Source organism: Anser brachyrhynchus (genome assembly GCF_964034855.1).
Source record: "Anser brachyrhynchus genome assembly, chromosome: 2".
Classification (NCBI taxonomy): Eukaryota; Metazoa; Chordata; class Aves; order Anseriformes; family Anatidae; genus Anser; species Anser brachyrhynchus.
Window position 1 is genome coordinate 25487357 of NC_137695.1, and position 23780 is coordinate 25511136.

The 23780-nt window shown below is 39.4% G+C and overlaps 1 protein-coding gene across 2 annotated transcripts in view; it reads right to left on the bottom strand.

Annotated features, from left to right (window-relative positions):
* CDK6 (cyclin dependent kinase 6) overlaps positions 1-23780 on the bottom strand; it is a 142620-nt gene that overhangs the window by 74105 nt on the left and 44735 nt on the right. For both annotated transcript variants that reach the window (XM_080582567.1, XM_080582568.1), the window contains exon 4: positions 12381-12548. In XM_080582567.1, coding sequence (XP_080438693.1) covers positions 12381-12548 — 168 coding nt within the window. The remainder of the gene's footprint in view (positions 1-12380; positions 12549-23780) is intronic.

A 23780-nucleotide genomic window follows, 5' to 3' on the forward strand; every position in this document is an offset into this window, starting at 1 on the left:
ATTGGAAAACCCCGCATTCACAGATTGTGCGTGCAAGGTAAAAGAACTCCTTTGGAAGCAACTCACTATCCACTAGGCATTTTTCCTCCTGTTCTGGAGAATAGAACATAAGTATTTTCAGATCATTTGTGCTAAAAATAAGGCTGTTAAAAATGTTGAGTTGCTTCCAAAAAGAGGTCATTTACCTTAAGCACAGCAGATGAACTAGTGCAGCATAGGAGAAAGAAAGACCGTGGACTGATTTTTCCACTAGCCACTCGATTTGTCTCAGCCAGAGACCTCTTGCTCTGAACTGCCTCAAAATGTTTTTGGGTATGCTAGTACATTTTCACCTGCCCTTTGGATCTGCTTGACATGATCCACTGCTAACAGCCCAGGTGGAAACAACATTAGGGGTGCTATTTATTCATTGCAATAAACAGTAATACTTTTAAGTAAGGATATTAATTTTGGATGTTAATAGCCATATTAAATACGCACTGTCATTTTTTTTTCTGAACCAGAGCTAAGAGTAAAGCCCAAGAACTAGCTGAAGGCACATCTCTGTCTATATATTTCTCCAAAAAATATTTCTTCTTTCTTCTTGATCAACAATAAGGTAGCTGTTTAGATGGCAGTTTTCCATGGTTACAGTCTTGCATGGAGCCCTCATGGTGCAACTTATATCTTTGCTAAATCAAAAAACCAAACCAAACCAAACCAAACCCTCCTGCTTCCTAAGCAGAAAGTTCCCACTCCTGTTATTCCTCTTTTAAATCTACAGCATGACCTCAGAACACAATCAACACAAATTTACGTTTGCCTTTATTGCATGAGATTTTTTCTCCTATATCTATGATCACTAGCTTCACTGCTCATGTTTTGTAAGCCTAGTTAGATTTTGCTTGTTTGCTTGTTTGTCTTTTTATATTCTGCTATTTGTCACTCAGGCTCAGCAAACGATCTGATCCTGATCAATCTGAATATTCAGTTTCAGATCAATCTGAATTTCAACATCACATATGTACTGTGTCTTCAAACAGTATGCAGTCATTCTTTTTGATTTTCCTAACTGGAAAGCTACTTTAAGACATCTGTGTCATTCCGTAGTTGCCCTGGAGAGCTGAACAACTTGCTGACTGCAAACCAATTGCCCACAAATCACTTCTTCCATGTTAATCACGAGTTTGAAGGGTATTTCCATTGACTGTCTATGTAGAACAACTTTGCCTTGAATTCACTACAGGAAATAGAGATGGCAAAATCCAAAGCAATCATGAGCTCATCCACTGCTTTAGCTGTTCTGTCTTGCACTAGAATTCTACATGCTCCGTTTTCAAGTTTAATTTTCCCAGTTTTGCAATGAATAACTTCCGTGTGCACTTGAGAACAATTAGATTTTTTATTTCATATCTCCTACTTTTTAGCATGTCTCATCCAGTAACTAATTTATGGCCTTTCTACACTTTTTGTAGAGCAAATTATACAAATTAATAGCCCAGTTTCTACTACTGCTGTTCATCTGTCTGACCTAAACAAAAACTGAAGCTGCTGTGTGCACCTGCAAGGTCTTACTTTCAGTCTGGAGGAACTGAAATTGCATATATGTTGCATCCAAATGCAATTTATTGGATCACTATTTCCTATTTCATTCTGCCTATTAAACACAGAACTCTTCTGCTAGAGTTTCAGATAAACAGTTTCTGTGGCAGCTGTATCATCTGATTTCTTTCAGAAGGGAAATATTCAAGGTCCGAGGTAAATCTCACAGATCCCCACCATGTATTTGGCTTCTTTGTTTTACCTTGACTGTAATTTCCCATCACTGCTAATGTATCCTGTCAGTCTCCATGTCTCTGTGTCAGAAGAATGAAAATGTCCTCAGGTCTCCCTCTCTTCTTCCTCTAGCTCTTGGTAGTATTCAAACCCACTCAGATAAACACCTGTCCTTGACTTGTATATCACGGCTTGATAGCAGATAGCTGAGGCTGAGTATGAATTCTGGAGCACCATCAGAGCTGGGCTACCTAGAAAGGCTACCAGAAATGTTCCTTTCTGTGCCTTTTTCTCACCATTGCACCACACAGGGCACAATGCTAAAGTCAGCTCCCCCTACTTTTCATTCAGTAGGCATTTGTATTATTTGAGCTGGGAAAATGTAAGTTTGCAAGATGCACACTAAGTAAAAAAAAGGACACGCAGCGTCTCCTGTCTGCTTCATTTTCACATCCAGGTGTTCACTTTACTTCCACAGTAGCCTGTTTCTGCTTACTTTCACATGATGATTTTTCAGTTCAAGTCCTTGTTGCAGGTTATTTCTGTTAGCCAGTTCCAAGTTTATCCAAGCTTTTCTGGCATCCTGCTTTTATCCAGGCTTTTCTGATCAGGTTTTTAGCAGTCAGGTTGCTTGTCATTCATTGATATCACTTGCCAGATCCATTCCTTTTCCAGATGGGGAACGTTGCAACCAGACTTCCCAATCCATCTGGACTTTCTCAGCTTGCTGTCCTGACAAAGATTCCATTTTTGCCTTCAGATCATCTTTCACCCCTACTTGGGAAACTTCCACGTCGCTTTTTCGCTTCTTTGGTGAAGTGTCTCTCTGTTTTATATCTCATTTTAGTTCTTTGCGCTCTCATGCTAGGCTTTATTTTAATGGTAGCCCCCTTCTGTTATGTTCTATGAAATAGAACATGATTTGTTCTAGCTCATCACAATACAGCTAAGTTGCTCACCATTTTTGTCTTTGCAAAATGATTTCACCCTAACATTTAAGCCAATCCATCTGACCTGCTTAAAGCTGTTTCCATTTGGGGTGGAGCTCACAAAGGGTATCTCTGTTAAATTTGACTATATAATGCATATAATGTCTTGAAGAGGCAAATACAGAGAATCAGTCATCAAGAACAACCAACTGCATCACAGAAATTCAATAAGCTCTGTCTCAGAATAAGTTACATTACTTGCCTGTGCTGGTCCTACTGTAGGGTACTACTTCAGAATCTTACTACTTGTTTCCTAACTTCCTGACTAAATTAATTTAATGCTACTTCGCACTAACTAGTTTGCATGCCAACTTCGTTCTTTTACTCATGTTCTCCCTCTCTGTCTCCTTCCTGATATTTTAGATACCAATTGTATCTACTGTCGTAACTAATTTATTAAATTAAGTCAGTGTTACTTCTTGTCTCACAGAAAACAGTGTCTCCCCTTTTTTGGTCAGTAGACAGCAATCCATCCTTCCCTGTGCCTGTTTTTGTCCCAGATCATTTTTCTGAGGCACAGAGAAAACAAACAGCACACAGTATTCTTGACGAGGTCTGTTCAAGTAATTTGTGTTGTAGCATCAGTATTTTCTCATCTGTAATAAAGCACCCTACATGTAACAGTCTAAATTTCCATTTGCTCTTTTCATGCATCAGACCAGTGACTCACAGGCTGCCTGTGATCCTTGTTGCTCCTTACTAAGCTATTGTTAGATCCCAAAGCTGACCACCTTCAGTTAGAAGGGGTAGATCACCTTCTAGCTCACAATTCTTTTAGTGTAACATATTTTCCTCTGCATTTATCCACTTGATTCTAAAAGATAGTAAGTCTAGAGAAAATTCAGATTAATTAACTGGTGCCCTATACTCTACTGAAATCTGGATAAGCTAGGACTATTATACAGTTTAGCAAGTGAGTTATCTTTTCACTTTTTGTGGGGAATAATGTATACAGCAATATGTAATTGATTTCTCTAATGCAGGAAGCCAAATACAAGGCTTTGGACATCTGCTACCATTCAGCATACAATAACAAAGAATATAATGGAGTTAAATTAAGAATGGGAAATTGAAGGCTGGACATCAAGGAAACTTTCTGAGAGTGATTATATAGAGGTTTTGGAACAGGCTCCCATGGGAAGTGATGGAATCCCTATTTCTTGGCACATTTAAAGTTAACATGGGCAAAACATTAGAAATGACATAACAGAGAACAATCTTGCCTGACTCAGAAAAAGACTGGATGATTTCATGTCTCTTCTGATTTTGAGCTCTAGAATTCCACACCAGTGACACTGGACAAGTGCTAAATACTGTTAGGCTAAGGGAAAATTTCCTCTGGTGTACCTGTGCAAAGGAATTTTCAATTAGAAATAACTTCTATAGCAGGACTTTGGGCAGTGTACAGAGAAAATTTATGGATATTTCCCTGCAAAACATGTCAGCGACTCATTTTTATTAGATGTAAAGCCCTAGGAGCATTTCCATCAGCAGTGCACAGACGCCTGCCTTCACTCTGGAATAGCACACGCTCGAAGGGGAGTATGCTATTTTCTCTGCTCCTCTTCCTTCAGCCATCTCACATTCAAGTATCCGACAGGCCCATGCCTGCTAACCCTGTGTGCTCTGATAAGAGCATAACCTGAGGCTGCGTTTTAGTGTTTCAGGATGGTTTGAAATTATGTGGGAACAGTTTTGTAAATACACAGGGAGAGACCTTGTCAAACAATCAAATTGTTTTTACAATCCAACCCACTCAATTATCTCTGGGAGTAGATGTAAAAACAGACCCGCTTAAATCAACAGAAAAATAGTACAAAGAAGATGTAAATCACTGGGTGGGGGAAATGCACCACATATTTTTGTGTCTGAAAACAGAAGTCAAGTTCGACAATAGCAGGATGCTCTTTTATAATATAGAGAATCACAGAATTGCAGAATGGCTGAGGTTGGAAGGGACCTCTGGAGGTCACCTGGTCCAAGCCCTGCCAAGCAGGATCACCTAGCACACGTTCCATGGGATGGCATCCAGGTGGGTTTTGAGTATCTCCAGAGAAGGAGACCCCACGGCTTCTTTGGGCACCCTGTGCCAGTGCTCTGTCACCCTCACAGTAAAGAAGTGCCCCCTCATATTCAGCCAGAAGTTCCTGTGTTTCGGTTTGTGCCGGTTGCCTCTTGTCCTGCTGCCAGACTCCACTGAAAAGAGTCTGACCCCATCCTCTTGACACCCTTCCTGAAGTTATTTATACACATTGATAAGATCTCTTTTCCAGGCTAAACAGGCCCAGCTCTCTCAGCCTGTCCTCGTATGACAGGTGCTCCAGTCCTCTCATCATCTTCGTAGCCCTCCTCTGGACTCGCTCCAGTAGTTTGATGTCCCTCTCGTACTGGGGAGCCCAGAACTGGACACAATGCTCCAGGTGTGGCCTCACCAGGGCTGAGTAGAGGGGGAGGATCACCTCCCTTGACCTGCTGGCAGCACTTCCCAATGCAGCCCAGGATACCTGTGGCCTTCTTGGCCACAAGGGCACATTGCTGACTTGTGGTCAGCCTGCTGTCCTCCAGGACTCCCGGGTCCTTCTCTGCAGAAAATGCATGCTTTAAGTCAGCATTGTTACTAACAATATCTACAGAATCTTGTTAAGTGAAAAAAAAAATAGAAAAAAAAAAGAGACAAGAAGAGAAAAAAACATTTAATTTTACCTTCACATCAACATCTGAAGGCCTATTCACACTGAATACTTGTTTTCTTGCACTAAGGGAACTGCACTGATGCAAAATAAAGCCAAATTTCACCCCAAAGTAGCAAGGGAATGCCTCACAAAAGCAGAATTAAGAGGAACCTAAGTAAAATTATCAGGCATCAGATGATAAAATATCAAAATAAACAGCTTTTCTTACTGTGTAGAAGTTAACTGCAGCCAGTAATAGAAGTTCAAAAATGAATTAGATGACATCACAGAAGATGGGTACTTTAGCAATTATTAAAGACAATCATTGAGAGTGAATATCCAGCACTGGAAAATGCTACATTTCTGATTGCTGGAAGCTGGTTACTTACTCTTACTCTCCTTCCTAAGCATCCTCTGTCGGACATTATCCTTTGTTAATGAGCACAGTAAACCTTTGCTCCAGCAGCCCAGCAGAAACCTCCTTTGTTCTGATATGAATTGTGCTAGGAATTCTACCATTTCTCCTTTTATTTTTTATTAATTTTATTATTATTATTTATTTTTTTTCCCGCCATCACATTTATTCTGCAAGGTTGCACTGGTGCAGCCGCTGGGCCACAAAACGTGCTCAGCTCAGTGTGGACAAACTCTGTAATCACATGAGATGTATTCTAATGTTGCAGCTCTGTAAAGAAGCTTTTTGGCACAGGAGGCATTCTCATGTGGAGCCAATTTAATTGTTTACTGTAAAATAATTTACTTTCTTTGAAAGATTAAAAGATAGGCTTTTTATGGTTCATGATAAACCTGGGCCTGAATCAGAGCAGAGGATTGCATTCCCTGCATTCCTAGCAGGTCTCAAGGGTGAGCTGTGGCATCAGCTGTGGAGGAACAGCATAGAGCCCTGAACTCAGGCCTTGGCACCTGGGGGTAAAAAATACTTCAAACGTCGACAGAGATACCCTTAGAAGTTTTCTTAGAGTCAGTTACCATAAGAGCCTTAAATGAACCAGTAACTGGTTCATCTAACATCTTCAAAACAGGGTAAGTCAGCGTGAATTGTGAGGTTTTGAAAAACATTTCCGCCTTTGAGTTAGTTTAGTTATTTGAGTCCTCAGCTGAAGACTTCAGATGTGGTTTCATAACTGACTCCAACAAATCTAAGACTGTGGTATCTATGGAGTGGATGACCCCGTCCTTCTGCTCACGCTGCCCTGTGTCAGTGCTGTCACTCACGTGGCCGTGCAGTGATTTGCATCCCCTAATCCAACTGAAAATGAGTAACTCTTGTTTATGGGGCTCATTTTCAGTCACACTGCAAGTGCACGACCACAAAGGCAGATGCAAGGGAAGGGATGGAATCGTATAGCCAAAAGCAGGACCATTCTTTCTGCAGCTGTAGAATTGTTGCATCTACTTATGCTGACTATGAAATGGCATCCTTAGAATAGTATCTCTAGGATGTGTTTCTAAAAATAACAGCCTTACCATAAATCCTCTGTCTCACTATGAGCGCTCTTCTAGACAAGTGAGACTAGTAAGTTTTCAAAACGACCCTACATCATCATTATTCCATTGAACAAAAGCAAGTTCTATTCTAATCTCCTAACTTTGTCCACCTATATTTCTGTATTTGCCTTTGATAATATTGTTACATTAAGGAATCTGTCTGTTCATTGTTATTTTCACATAAATCTGAGCTCTCTAAGTGAACGTCTGATCTGAGTGAAGTCAACGTAAGTATATACTGAAACGTTTTCAGTCAGCTGCAGACTTTATTGTCAATGTGCCGATAATGATTTTTGTTCTTAAGATGGCTCCGGAGATAAATGACTCATTTTATGTGATGGAAATAACTTTCCTATAGGGTGTTTGGGAGGATGCAATAAAGCTTCCTTCAGTTATCCAGATGTTAAAATATCAGAGAAATCCACTCATTTCTTCACAAAGCCAGATACATGGACATTTTATGCAGTGCTCTGTATTAGTAGGGAAGACAGATTTTCCTTAAATAAGCCAACCAATTTGATCGTAGTGCATTCCTAAATAACCACAACCTTTCAGCAGCACTCACAAGCTCAACAACACATATTTTGATCCTCTGGCTGGCGGGCTGTGACTCATTTTCCTTTTCAGGGACATTTGGGTGGACTGGAGCAATGTGCCATGAGGAAAGAACTAAAGACTGGGGCTCAGATCTAAGGTGATGTGCTTCCTCATACCAGTGAAGGCCCAGTGCATACCAAAGCAGTCAATTCCACCTGTCTGAGGGAGGAAGACTTATATTCTTAACAAATTCTGTATGAGATGAAGCCTAATGTCACTGTACTGATTCCATTAGGGCACTCTTTAACACATCCCAGATTTTGCCTCTGATTTACCAGAAGCTGGTCCTTAATTAATTCCCATAGCTCTACTCCTCTGTTTGATGCTAACTGTGAGTTTTAAAGGGATTGCTGAATCAGGCCCAATGAAGGCATTAACCCAATGCATCTCAGGTTAAAGTTGTATCAAAACAGACTTCAGGTTTGCTGGAACATAGCCAGCAGATGAATGGACTATGCAGGCTATATTACATACACATAAATATTTGGGTTTTGGGAAGCATAGTACCATAAAAAAGTAGCTGGGAAAAAAAAAGAAAAAAGAAAAAAATGAACCAGAGCAAAAGAAACTTCTTCATGCTGTTTTCAAGCTCTTAACTATCATATTAGCTCAGATGAGAGTTTACATTCACATTATTTACTAACAGGTGGCATTTATTAGTATCTTACAATGCAACAGTGGGCAGAAAACAGGAAAGCACTCATTCCTTTTTGGAAGAGCTTTTTTTCTATCTTTTTTGTTGTTGTTTTTGTTGCTGTAACTAATTTATACATTTATTTTTACAAAGTAAGCCCAGTTAGTGAATATTATTTTATGCTCCCTTGCTACTATACCAACAAAATGAAATCCAAGTTCCTGCATGATGTGACATGTAAACCATTTGTGCTGAAGTGACTGCCAGGAAATGGATGGAAAGTTTTTATCCTGAAGAAACACTCAAATAAAATGCTAGCGTAATCTAAAATTATTCACTGACAGTAACTGCGGGATTTTTTGTGTTTTCTCTTTTTAATTGTCAATTTAGCTGAGCTTAGTATTCAACAATTTAGGGCATCAGCAGAGAAAGTGTTGTGATTCCCTTCTGACGTTCAGTAAATCTGAAAACAAGTTGTTGTTTTTTTAAAAGGAAGACATAAAGCAATTTTGTTTGCATTTCATGGGAAAAAACCATCAGTATTGCTGCCATCTAAGGTAAAGCACACATGTTTTCAAAGAAAGTATTATGAATGTGTTACTAACGTTTTGCCAGTTTCACTCAGGTCCTTTAAGGCACATCACGATTTCAAGGCTGGACATCCTCAGCTCCACCTAGATGCTGTGATCATGACTGCGTGCACTTATCTCCGCATTCTGCTGTGCCTCAAGTCAGCTTCATTTCCTTTCTTTAAGGCAGTTAGAAGTCAACACAAAATAGAGAAATGGTTTATTTCTCCTTCATGATGTAACTTCAAATTTTCAAGACAGCCACTTGTTCCTTTGTTGAGAGAAAGTTAAAACCAAGCGCCCATTTTTCTGGACCAGTAAAAAAAGTGATAGTTCATTAGCTTTTGCTATCAGACTCTAACATTTCGCAGTCACATCAATCCACTTCTTCTTTCCTGTGAAGCTTCTCTGTTATCACAAAGCCTATTCAAAATTTCCCCAAGGGCCAAGACCAGTGCTTGAAAAGGAGCCTAACTTTGGACGAAACCGAAAGCGTGCTCTGTTATCCACCCTCTGAGCCCCCCCCTCCTGCCCCGACCTCATTCTTTCTCTAGAAGCTGTTATTTCAGACCTGTATCAGTTCTCAGTCTGACCACAGCTGGGAGCAGTGATCTCCACCCTGCCCCCCCCAAGCATGTGTAACATTAGTTTGAATCTTTTATTCATTCACTGAAGGAAGTACCAAGAGGTCTCTTTAAATGAGAGCAGCACGACCAGACGACTGGTCTGCCAGAAGGATTCGGCAGTATTGTAGAAATAACTGGCTGTCAGAGGGAGACTGCTTTGAAGTTACCACTTGCAGCATCCAGAGTACCAGGGCTGGATCAGTTTTTACTGGATTACTTTCATGGCAAGCTCTTTTTGTCTCATCTGAAGAGTTTCTTTGTGAGCAAAGAATGAGGATGCATCTTGGGAATGATCTGATACTTCAAAAGATGTTTCTTGTAGTTTATCTTGCAGTAAGCTTCTCTTCTGAAGGAAATGCTGCAGAACCCTTCTATTGATCACAGTGATAGCACATGCAATGCACCTTTTCTCATTGGGCTGTCTGCGCTATCGTATTTCAATAAAACTCCACAGAAAATCCATGCAAGCTAGGAGTTTTTATTAATTGACATATGTTTAGATATGTGCTCTCTTTTATAAGGCAATGTTTTTTCTGCAAACACTTCAAAACAAATCTGATCCTGCTGAAATTTACTCACTGCCTGGCAAGGAGCTCCAATTTGGATTTCATTTGGGGAACAATAAAGTCAAGAATATCTTTTGCTTTATGTTTCAAAAACAGAAGACTTTATTATTATTACTATTAAAAAAAATCTGTATTGCATTTTAAGGGAGGAAAAAGGAAAGAAAGAAAAAAAAAGCATCAGCACACCAAAGCAGCTAGCCAAAGATAAAAGTTGCATTAAGAAAAGGAAAACTCATGGCCTAACTGGGTCAGCTACTACACATTTAGTAAGTTTCTAACCACTACTCATTCTGTAAGAGCAATGAAGACTGACATTTCAAACCACAGTACATTATCACGTTGCAAGTACGGGTCCCCTTTGGTTACTACACACATATACAACAGTTGATTTTGAAGGTGTTAAGCACTAGGTGTTCAAAAATAATACATTTTTAACTTAAAAAGACATCATTATTTTTCTTAGGCCTGCTGTCAGCATGAAAATTGTATCGGCACACTGATTTTGCTCATAGCCTTTATTTATAAATAAGAAAATAATAGTAGAGTAAGTTCTTGGTGCGAAAGCCATTATCCAGGCATCCAGGCCTACATCCATACACTTTATTTGGCCTTGGTGGCTGAACAATTTTAATACTCTGTAGCATATCTGCAATGATAACTGCATGATTGTGGTAACACAGTGCTAACTTGCATGTGGACGACCTCAGCCTAAAGAACTCTTGTTCACAGCAGTGCTAAGGGTGCTAGTGAGCGGGTTTTGAAACATCATTTCTAGCACCCAAGTGTTAGGTACTTGAGCATATGTGCATCTTTCACATAGGAATTCTGGCAATGTTCTCATACAAGCTGGCCTTAGTCTGGTTTTGCCTTAGTAAATATATCAGTATATATCAGCACTGTATTTCTGAGTCTTTTGACACACCTTTGACCCTATGCAGGCTACATGATCATGGACAAATGTCTCCACGGTTTTGTAGATGCTTTTTCCTCATGTTATGCAGACCTGTTCCAAAACACCCTGCTGGCAGCCTTAGAGAACTCCACAGTTTTAGATTAAAGAATTTTATGGATCAATAGAAATAATCATTGAAGCTATTACTGCTTCTGACTGACTACCAGGAAATGAAAAATTACAGCAATTCAGGAACAACCCTTCTCTCCTTTTCCTCAAAGGTCTGTTTTGAGTTACAACATGATCAATCTTCACTGACCTCAGCTGAGAGATTCTTTCAGCTTTGGATTAGGCTACATCTTACAGGCAATGAAAAAACCCAACCCTAAAACACAGGTTTACATATGCTTTATGTGAAGAGAATACTTTCCTATGTTTAGCAAGATGTTGATACTGTTTTCTGTTGCTTCCTTCCTTCGGTCATGCTGAAGCCAGAACCCAGGATGTCATTGTTACTTCACAGAGCAGTGATGAGACTCTTACAGTAACTAATAATAACAATGGATTGCTTTTTACCAATGTGAGCCAGGCTAATTTCTACGGTACAACGTAAAATGCAAAGTGGACTCCTTTCAGTTTCCTTTCTCAGCAGTACTTCCTTTCCTGTCTTTAGCACAAGCGATACTGCCATGGCAGTTTTGATACTCAGAAAATGGAAAGAAAAATAATAATGACCAAGTAACAAAACCAAATGACACCCAACCTGTGTGCAGCATCATTACTCTTCAATACACCTCAGATGTACTGTGCCAAGCTAACAGCAGCTGGTTCCGGAGGCAGGGCCAATAAGTGTGGAAATGGGGTCAAAAAGCAAGGAGCTGGCAGAGTTTTCCTACCAGCATTAATGCAGGAGAAGGCCAGACCTTCCGGGACTGAGCTCTGGTCTGAGCCAAGGACAACCTGGAGAGCTCCTGGGAGAGAGGCAACAGTGTCAGGGGACCTAGAGATACTGGAGGTGCTCTTTAACAGCTGGCTTGGGGAATGGCTGTGATTTTGGCTGCCAGGTCCAGTTGAGCCGCCTCCAGGAACAGTTCTATTTGGAATCATTTGCTAGCATATGGGACCAAGCATTGAATCCATAATCACAGAGATGGAAAATCAGAGGCATGTCAGTGTGGCATTTTCAAAAGTATCTGTATATTTTTTCAGGCAAGACTACATGAGCATCAGCAAATAAAATAGCTAACTTTTCACCCTCTGTTTACAGTTTAGTGTGCAAAACTAGCCAACATCACAACAGAAGCAAGACCCAGAGAACTAGGGGTTTCAGAAAACTAGTGCATACCTATCCTTCAGTAATCAGTCATGATTTAATTTAGAACTAGTAATCAGTAATCGATTACTTTTACAAAGTAACCACAACAACGTCAGTCCGGGTTGGAAAGCAATAGTTTTTACAGACTCAAGTAACTTAGAAGAGATGGTTTTAGAAGCAGAGTTATAATACAGGACCACAGAGACTAAGGCATACTGCTGCATTAAAAGAAAAACAAAAGCCTCCAGAAACTTACCACTGAGGTAAGAGCCATCTGAAAACTGTAGATTCGTGCAAGGCCAAAGTCAGCTAACTTTATCTGCCCGCTGCTGGTTACAAGGATATTTTGGGGTTTCAGGTCCCGATGCACCACACGATGTGAATGCAGAAAATCCAGTCCCCGAAACAGCTGAAGCATCATATCCTAAATATAAGTAAGAAATCAATATGCAATTATCAAGACAAGGCAAACAAGTAAACTCCCTGCCATAATCTGCAAAACTAATTTAAGTAAGTATTGACCTGAATATGTACACAGAAGATAAAACCACCTATTAATATAAAACACACAGGATGTTGCTAGAACCAGTTGACTTGAACAGGTGTACTTATCAAGTTAATGTATTGTTTCTAGTTGAATTAGTTGAGGTTCATTGATAGAAGTATAAAGGCTGGTCAACACACTTAAATAGCAAAAGCATGTCTGTAAAACCCAGGACAACTTTGAAAGAATGCTGTCCAAGTAAGAAAAATACATTGCAGCTTATGGTTTTTGCATCTGACAAGTGTCTGCTTTGTCCTGCCCCGGTGAAGTGAAATCTTATCATTCACTTCAATAGGCACAGGATCTGTTTCAAACCGAAAAGCTAATTAAATGACAGTTTTGTCACAATTTAATGTTATAGAGGGGGAAAAAGTTCACTTAGTAAAACCTGCTCTATAGAATGTACTGAAAAGGACAGAAATTACCTTTGGATCAAAGTTTAGCACTAAATCAGTGTAATAATCATAAGTAACTATTCTCATTTGGCTTTCTATTGTATTATAGTGATGCAATTTTTTATTACATTTCCACAGCTGAAGGACCTATTTATTCTGTACTCATGATTTCACATTAATCTTAGTAACGTGAAAGGAATGAACCAACAGACTCAAAGCTAAATACTAGAAATCCCCAGAATTCCAAATTAGAAGGATACTGTCAACTTGAAAATTGTATTTGCAAGCCAGACAGTTACAAGGGGATGTTGCAAGAAGTAAAAAATCAAAAGGGATAAAGAAAATGTTTATTTTCCTTGTGCACTTGACTTGAGTTCATGAAACTCAGTCCTGTGTTTACTGGTGACATATGTGCTTTCCATAAGCCACGCAGTAGGCTGTCTGCCAATCCTGTTACTAGCAATCAAAATTATCTTGAAAAGGTGGGTGGCATGAAACATGAGAAAAGGGAAGAAGGATGAACTGAAGTCAGCACTTTTGTTCTTTCTATGGACTCCTCTAATGACCATATCATAGGAACAGAAAAAACCTTACACGTTTTCAAGAAAATACTCAAAGCACACTATTAAAAGGAATGCTATCTGCAAATGGATTTAAAAAGAACTCAGAATACTCAACTTCATAATATTTCTTTAGCCAGATTTATTTTTAAGATACAATTTGGCACTGCTATATAATTTAATACAAAATTATTACTTTCATGTAATGTCTCCCGATCATCTCTACAGAAAGTATTGTAAAACGCATAAATATTAAAGCTGAAAGTTCTAATCTGACCTCTGATAAAACACAACCATTTCTATATACAGCCTCTTTCTGCCAAACATTGTAACAGTGGACTGTTGATACAGAGATGAGTTTTGATTTGAAGATCCAGATGATGGAGACGCTACCATGAAACTATGGAAGCTGTAGCAACATTTAATTAATTATAATCACCTCTGAAGGATGGTGGTAAACTGAGCTCTCCATTCCCTGCTGTCTGATGCCTTTTGCTCCCTTGGCTTCCCCAGATAAAACAGAGATCTGATCATTTTGATAACTAGCACAATAGGGTTTGCTCCTCTAAAACAAATGCACAAAAGGTATTGAATCCTCTCAAATTCATATGATTTCCCTTTGCAATTCAGAAATATGTGGAAGAGCTAGGACTACAGCCATACAGGTTTTAGGCATCGGTAGAATTAATACATGTTATATCAGGTCATACTGTTCTATTTTAATTTTAATTAAATCCCACAGTCTTTGGATCAGTCTTGAAGAGGTACCTAAGTACATGCTAAGGATATTTAAGCATGTGGTTATCTTAAGTATGTACATAATGAATTCGGGTCTAAATATTTTATTCTAGGTAGACATATTACCAGAAAAAAAAAAAAAAAAAAAGAAAGAACTTAAGGATTAGTCATTAGACCCTGGCAAGCCCCTTTTTTTTGGTGACATTTCTTGATCTTATTCATTTGTCAAGAATGTAAACTCATTCCTGCAGTTACCAAACATATCAAGATTTTTTTTTCCTACGACTCATGCTGTTTTTGTTTCATATTTCCTCCTCAAGCTCAGTGGATGCAGTTCTGCTCTGCTAGTTGCAAGTTGCAAGCAATGTCTTCAGTTTCTAAATTCAGAGTTTTCATCCAAGCATGTGGAAAAAAAAAAAGAAAATATTTGAAAATGGAAACTCATATCTCTTTCTCTTCTCCCACAGGACTCGAAAGATGAATATCATTTATTGAAGCTCTGTTCACACACACCAAAGGGGATGTGCAGCAGAAAAGTGGATCAGGAAAGTTGAAATTAAGAAGGTATAAAAACGAAGAACAAAAATTGGGGAAAAAAGTGCTATATTTCCTCTTCTGGGAAATTCAGATTTAGTCCATATAAGCTATTCTCTATTATTCATTCTGGATAGTTGATTATGCTCTTTTGATATCCCTTGTTACTCAATATTATACATAGGAACAAATTTCATTTCACAACTATCATAGAGGAACAGCCCAAAGATTCACATGTGCAAAGAAGGGCATTTTGATGTAAAAAGACCATTTGCTATTTGCGATTCATTATTCTCCTGTTATTAAATTCTCAGCTAAGAGCAGAAAAACAAATCACACGAGAAGGTCTAATTATTATGTGCTTTAAAAGCATAATATCAAATTGTGCATCTCAGAATTTGACATTTGTTTGCATAAATTATTTATTAAAAAGAGTATTAACAAATTATGAACAAAAGGGAAAAACTTTTTTATCCATAATGAATCATTAACTTTGTGCTGTCCATAAGCTTCGTCTAGAATCCATTAGGCCTCAGGTTTGGAAATTACTTCATACTCTTAGTCAACTACCTGCAAGAAATATCTAACTCAGTCTTGGCTATGTGGGTTTTTTTGATACTGTAACTAACTTCACAAGATGCTAACCTTTGCTAGCCTATTGGATAATGGCTGTAAACATGCACAAGACATATCACTACCTAAATAAATCAGGATAATTCCACTAATTTGATGGAAACACATCCATTTTTTATTGGTGATGATTATCCAGCATTATCCCAATTACCAAAATCCAGAAACAACAAGAGAGTCTTCACATGCATCAAGGATTAGTCTGTTGAATGTCTGCTGTTGAATGTCTGAATGTCTGAAAAACTTTCTCTGGTACCTAGGCATACCATAATACTTTGGAATTGCAGTTCAAATCATATTTCAAATGTTAATTGAAAAATGATAAATTCTACTTGACGAACAAGAAGATTCATTCCTTAGCAGATTTGAGGACCAAGCTCTAACTTCTAGTCATGCTCTAACTTCTGTCAGACATTCTTTGGATAATGTACATTTGCAAACAGACACCAGTTTCTGTTATTTCAGATTAGAGATTTCTACCATAATTAGAATATCACAAACCCTCCAATGGCTGTTGCCTGAGTTGAAGATACATACATTATTCCACTGCGATTGCTTTCAGATAATCACGGCCTTAAAATGTTTTTTCCCATTTCAGGCTGCATTTTCAACGCAGTCTATGAAACCTAAAACATTTATCCGTAACTCAGCAGAAAACTGAGCTATTTTGGGATGCAATGAACAAATACACTTTTCTTAAAGGCAAAAATGTAGCTTCAGTTTTGTAAAAACTTCATAATGGGAACAGAAGCAAAATTTGCAATGGAAATACAGCATCTTTTGCATGTTCCACCATACTTGGCATTGGTGATGGCATTCCTCAGTTTGATATGTATTGAATATTAGGACTAAATTACGATGAATTTTGCAAGTAGTGCCATATTATATCATGTCTCAATAATACAGAGAAATATGTGTATTTATGGTCACAGTCAGCTCCTGGTGCTAGTGAGGGTGGGGACAGGCATGGGTTAGGCTGAGCAGCTGCTGCTGCTCCCTCTGCCAGAGGTGGACTTCACAGCTTTCCTTTCCCATGACTCATTGGCTGGAGGAGCAGGAAGGCTTGATTTCCTACAGACTTTGTCCCCTCCTTGTCCTATCCTCTCTAGATCTTATGCTTTCTGCATCTTCTGATCCATAAGTCCCTTCCAACCACTCTGATCCTTTAAGAATCACACCACCTTGATGTCCAGGTAATAATATGTGTCACTTGCCCATGTTAACTTGTTGTCCAAGGCCAGATTGAGTCTCCAGGGAACTCACACAACAAAATAATCTTTACCTCTTTTCATTATTAGGCCAAATATACCACAGAGAGTAGTAAGGAAACTCTCACAGGCAAACTTGAAAACACCCAACCTGCAGCACCCAAAATGCTGTTTGGGCTACAGCACACAGTCAAAGGCATAGTGGCAACTACAGATCTGGAGCACTGGTGTGGGGTAAAAAAGAAAATAACCTCCTAAGTCTGGAGCAGATTGTCCTCCAGAAGACTGTCTTTTAGAAGCTATTTGCCTTTTTGCTGGGTTGGATCTTCATCACTTTTTGGTTTTGCAGCTTTTTTTTAAGCTGGGGCAGTTTGACTTGCTACATTTTAAACCTCTTCATGGGTTCCTTGCTGAAAAAAAGGGTCTAACGTGCAAGAATTTACAGCCGACAGCTCTCAGCTTAAGTACCTTTTGTCTTAAATTGCATGAGATGCCCTTGCTCTGCCTGCCTAAACCAAAAGAGGACGATGGCGTGGCTGTTGACCAAATAATTCAAGTATCTACTCAAAGGAAACTAAAAGCGCGTAGTTGTTTTGGGTGCAGGTGTCAAAGTAGCAGGGGCTGGCCTCTGTGAGGAGAGGCCAGGGGCTGCCTCATGCTGGACAAAGCCGCCTCCAGTGGCCTCACCACAGGGCTCCGCTGAGCCCCTCAGCCACGCTGGGGGTGTCTCTGGGAAAAATTATTTTAAAAAGGGCAGAAAGGGCTGGGGGGAGAGAGGAGGAGGGAACAAAACAGCGAAGAACAACAGAGGGAACACCAAGGTGAGAGGAAGAGGAGGAAGTGCTCCACGGCACAGCAGCAGCCCTCGGAGGACCCGTGTTGGAGCAGGTGGATATTCCTCAAGGAAACGTAGCCCACGGAGAGGGCCCACGCTGGAGCAGGTGAAAAGTGTGAGGAGGAAGGTGAAAGGAGGTGAAAAGGAGGAAGGAGCAGCAGAAGGAGCTGTTAGGGACTGACCGCAAGCCCCTACACCCCACCCTGCTGCAGCACTCGGGGCAGGAGAGGGATCAGGAGTGATATGGGGCCTGGAAACAGGTGGGGGAAGGTTCTGTTTTACAGTGTTGTTTTACTGTTTGCCTTTTTGTTTCCCACTTATCTGAATTAGTGGTTAAATACTTTAATCAGCACTAAACTAAGACCAAAGCAAGTCTGTTTTGCCCATGATGGCAACTGGTAAGCAATCTACCTGTCTCGTCTCAGCCCACAAGTTTTCTCATTCCTGCTCTTTTTCTTTTATGCTCCCATCCCACTAAGGCTGGGGGGGAGTAATGAGTGGCTGGGTGGGATTTGGGCTGTTGGCCAAGGCTAACCCACCACAGTGGTGAAGCTATAGATGCTCGATTTTGTCTTTGTGAAGGGGGACACAGGGCTATGCAACTGACAGAAAACATCAAGAATAGTATGTCTTCAGAGAACACATGCATAGGTAACGTACAGATATGAATGGCTACTCATTATGTGAAGATCACATTTCCTCCTTGTTGACTAGTATGTAAAGAAAGAAAAAGCATTTATCCAGATTAACCTTAGTCATAGCAACATGAGTTCCCAAGACCAGAGAAAGTAAGTCTGTAAAAGCCCATAAATATATTTGGTCATACTACCAAATAAGAGCAACATGGTACAGATCCTTGTCAACTACAGACAGACCCTAAAGCACAGTCTTATTTAATTTTTTTCCCAGCCTATTTTCATTTTCCGGTGCAATTTCTGTGCTAACATTTGGTAAAACACCACAACCCTTTGGGATCTCCTAACAGTTCTCTTGCTCCTTTGCGGAGTATCTCACGCACCTGCACAACAACCTGCATCTTTCACCCAGAGATTCTATTTATTTGTATCTCATTTTTGTATTTTTGCAGAGCAGAATGGAATGTCCCCATTTTGGACGGCAGGTGTTGGGATACTCATCCTGAACATTTCCTGTAGGAGTGTTTGCATAAGATACAACTGCAAGTGTAAACAAAGGGGACGAGTTTTAGACAGCAAAGTGTAATGAATCAGCCAGGCTAGTTTGATGAAAAGGCTCAATGCCTCTCACTGAACAGCAAAACCTTCTCTGAGCAGAGGAGCAGCAGGATGAGGCCTCCTTTGTATAGTACAGGATTATACAGAACCCCCAACCACCAAATTGCTTTCATTTTAAAGGATGTTTTTTAAACACGCTGGAATGAAAGTTTAAAGAGTTCTCACATTCTCTGGGGCCTATTTTTGAAGCTGAATAATTACAGCACTTCTATGGTTATACTTTGTAACAAACAGTCAACATTAATTAATGCCAAAAAAACAATGGCATTCCTGAGGAATTACACAGTACAGATACATGAATAGCAAAAGACATGATTAATGTTGTTACACTGAATCCCAAAGGCATTAGTAATAATTTAGTGACTCCCTGTTAAATGCAGTGATTTTCTTTTTTAAATTTTGTCCTTACTCTGGTGTGGCAACCCATCACACCAGCCTACCTAGAACGCTGTGACTGCAATGGTGGGGGCAGTGAAGCAATTTGTCATGGCCTGTGGGGCTGCAGGATGCTCTTCTCCATGCAGCTGGTGCAGTGGCTGGGACACAGATCCCTGCCTTTGCGCCCTTTCCCTTATCTCTCCTCTCAGGAGAAAACTAGTCTGATCAGTCTCCCTGCTGGGCATTCAGAAAGGGAAGGAGGAGGCACAGCTCTTTGCCTTCACCTAACCACATTATAGACTCTCAAGAGTCATCCATGATCCACCTGAATATATTCAACCCAGGGTATAGATCTCCTACTTATCCTTAGACTGGGTTACACTTTATCTTGGAGAAGTCCTATTGCTTTCCATGGAAGTACTCACATAGGAAAGGTCGTCCCTCAGAAGACAAGACTACTGTGATATTCCTGCCAATTAACTAGATAGTACTGTGAACTTCAAAGCATATTCAATTTTAGTATGTTCATTGTCAGATAGAGACAAATAAATCCAAATGACCTGTTCACTTAGTCTTATTCATCTACTTTACAAGATAAAATGTTCATTTTCTGTTCACAGAATAAAATGCTGTGCAGAAAGAAAAATACAGCAAATTCATTTACTGTATGAATAGCAAAAGGGAACTAATACCTGCTAAGTTCATGCAATGAATTGATCTAATAATGTGTTTAGTACACTGCTACCCTAAAAGTAAACAATTTGTTGAAAATTAAATCCCAGTTAAATTTATTTTAAAATATGAGGTAAATATTTGCATAATTATTTTTCAATTGTAACATTATCTTAATCATATCAAAGATACTTTAAAACAGAGTTGATTAACAGACATTTAAAAATATATTCTGATAATATCTCTTTCTAATCTATTTTAGACCATTTCTATAAGAAAGAAAGCACAGTTCAAACAAGTACTTCTGGATTACAAAATTTTTATGACGAAGAACCCTGCAGACATGCCTACTCATAAAAGTATACGTCTGTCTACATGCATGCACGTATACATTTTAGTGTTTTGTATAATCTCATTGGAGGCTTCCGTTAAAATGGAGGCCTGGATTTTTATTTTACAGGACTTTAAAAATGTCAATTTTAATACATGTCTGTTTTATCAGTATTTTAATACTGCCAGATTTTCATACTGATCTCAGTAGTTGTGAACTAAAAGCCACATTCAATATGGAATTTGTACTTAACATCTGTGGGATACATATATATATATATATATACACACTCATGTATATATATACACATATGAATGCATTTCATTTCAGACAGAACAAAATTAATTTTAGTGGCTATAAGCCTTTCCACTTCATTTTTTTCATTTTATAGCTCAACACCTGAGAAGTCAGTTTGCAATACAGATCTTTCAAGTTTTAATGTGTCAGCTGCTATTATTCATATTTGATGAGAAGAACTTGCAGGACTGAAAGGAAACCTACATAACTGTTGGCCTACTTACTGTCAGTGATTCAGTGTACCAAAAATTCCCATCAAGGTGGAACTACCAGGCATGCAAATGAGACACATGTTTCCTACTTGGATACTGGTATTTTAAAGAGAAAATACATCCAAATTATATGAGAACAGAAAGGAATTTTCTTTTATTGATTTGATAGAAATTGGCAAATGTGACACTATTACCAAGACCTGTCTTGGACATGAATTTTTTTACAGCAGGTGAATGTATTTTTATGATTAACAACTTTTTTTACTGTTCAAACCTTTCTACTCTTTGCATCCAGTAGAAAAATGAATAAAAGGCACATCTCAACAGAATTTATAGATCTGAGCCTAGATAAGTAAACAAACAGAAGTTTTCCCCATGTCTCTGGGTGATATCATCACAGTTTTGTACATCCCCAAATGTTTTCTGGGAAATTTCTTTTAACATTACTTTATTACAAGCTTCTCATAACACTATATTGGATACAGTAATATCTCATAGTGCATCATGGTCTGACAGTTCTTACCCACTCTGTTCTTTTATTCCTCAGAACATCTGAAAAAGTGATGAGAACTAAAATAAACCGAGAAATTCCCCAAACTCTTTACTGGCTCACCTGATTGGTAAGCCCAATACAAATGACTTGAAATAGCATCTGCAGTTTGTGTGCATTAGTTCGGACTCTTCTGGCACATGTCTGGGGACTGACCTCAGTCAAAATTTAGTATCTAAGTGCTACACCAGAACAAGCTGGATAGCTCAGGCAGAATTGCAGTTTGAATTTTGGAGAATACCTTTCATATAATTTCAACTACTTGCAACAAGAAAAGCCAGCTTTCTTGCAACAGATGCTATGAGCCTATTCCTTCTGGGCTAAATAGCAGACTTCCAGTTGGCTGAAGTCAATCTATCTGGAGCACTGTACATACTCTCCTCTCTTTATCACCTCTCAGTAGAATTTAATGCTTTCAGTTTTTAAACAAGATTTTTGATTGCTTCTAATATGCTTAGTATACACTTCTCTCATCTTGGGACATCGCCATTTCCTCTTTGCAGACTTTGCTTCTGCATTCCCAAGTTGTATTTTGGGACATCCTAAGTGTGTTGTCACTTGTGGCAATCTTTCTGAAAGCTCTCCTGATGTAATCAGAGAAATTAGTCTACCCAGAAAATTCGGAAAGCTGGATGAGGCTCCCTTCAACAACTTCATTATGCTTCTGGGAGGAGTTGCACAGAAATCACTGTCTCACTCCCTGCCAGAGTCTACAGACAGTAAATTATCAACCACGGATGAGCCGATTCTCCTCCACACCTGTCCTCACAAGGAATATACCAACAAGCAAGACCCCTTCCTTGGTGGAGCATGCTGCTCAGTCAGCGCTGCAGCTATTTACCAGCACCTTCGTGATGCTGTTGGCCATAATAGCTCTTTTTAATCTACTCAGACTCTGGGAAGGGTTAAAAATATGACATATGTTGACAGTTGACACTCCTCGCTAACAGGAAAGACACGTTGCTGTGGGGCCCAGATCTCGGCTTCTCCTTCCCTGCAGCTGTCTGTGGATAGCAGCTAATTGTATCCACTTGTTTAACCTCGGGGATAACGTCTGGAGGGGACCAAGTGCCACAAGCGTACTTTTTTTTTTTTTTAACGGTCATTTCCTCTCTGGTGTAACTTGCATGACAGCATGTGACAAGCAGAAATTAATGGGGACACTGCTGTGCCAATACCTCTTGAATTGCTTTGACACTGGCTGCAGGCTGCCTGCTTGGCCACCCAGCCAAGACCTCACATGAAATATGGCAGGGGGCCCACAGCTCTATTCACTAACAAGCCAGCTGGTCAGTGATTAGAAAGCTGAAACAATGCTGTGCATATACATCAAGAAAAATGCTTTACAAACAGCTTCGGACTCAGGAGGTGAAGTCTGCTAGAAGAGTAAATCTGTAAATCTATCTTCTGAGGACTGCTAACTTAAGCTAACACCGGAGATAATGTGGAAGGCCCTGGGAGATGACTGTCCTACATTATCACCTGAGCACAACAAGGGCTAGCTTCAGAACAAAGACTAGCATCTAAGCATGCTTAAAATCAAGTGCAAACAGCTTAGATCACACGGATTCAGGTCCAGAGGAGCATTCAAATTATGTAAATACATAGAGATTTATGACAGACTACTCTCCCTACTGGTCTATCAACACCTTGGCAACATTGCTGACATTTCTGCAGAAATTCTCATTGGATTTGTCCGCCGTGTGCCATCAAGAAGGCTGAGATTTGTTTATACACTGATACATAACAACAAAGGCCGGGACTTTAGAAGTATCCCAGGGGATTTGGATGACCAGATCTCCTACACCCAAGGCAACTTTGAACATTTCAGCCAAGACTTTTTTGAAAACCAACAAATCCTTGGCTAGACACAAAAGGCTCAAGACTGCTTCTTTAATTTCTCTCTCTCTTTAAAAAAAGAAAAAAAAATCCACTAAAAATGCACATGTTCTCTACAAAACACCTGCACGACAAGAAAATAAGTTATATTTTTTAAAAACTAAGGAAAAAAAATGGTTAATAAGATCCTACAGGATTAAAAATCCAAACATTTAAAATACATAGACCTTGAGCATCTAATTCCCATGGCTCCTTCAATGATATAAACCCAGTCCTGCCTTTTCTGTTTAACAGAAAACTTGTTTAAACTTAGTTTAACACAGGTCTGCTCCATTTCCTCATATGTAAAGAAAGGTATTTTGTGGTATATAAAGATATTTAAGATCTCAAGGCACTGTAAAACAGGCTGGCAGGATAGCTGAGTAAATTTTGTGAATTTGGAAATGGGGTTACTTCAGAGTTTGGACTTTGAGCCTAATTCATTTTGATTGCTAACATCATCAAAAAGTGTAGAAATCCAGCATATTAATTCACGGTACTTTAAAGCTGACAAAGAAGATGGCCTCATATCAAACTCGGCCAAAGCCCAGTGAAGGCACATACATCAATCAGTTTTCAAACACCTGTACTGGCCCCACTGCTTTTTAGTATTTCCATATTTCCATTCTCCCAAACCTATT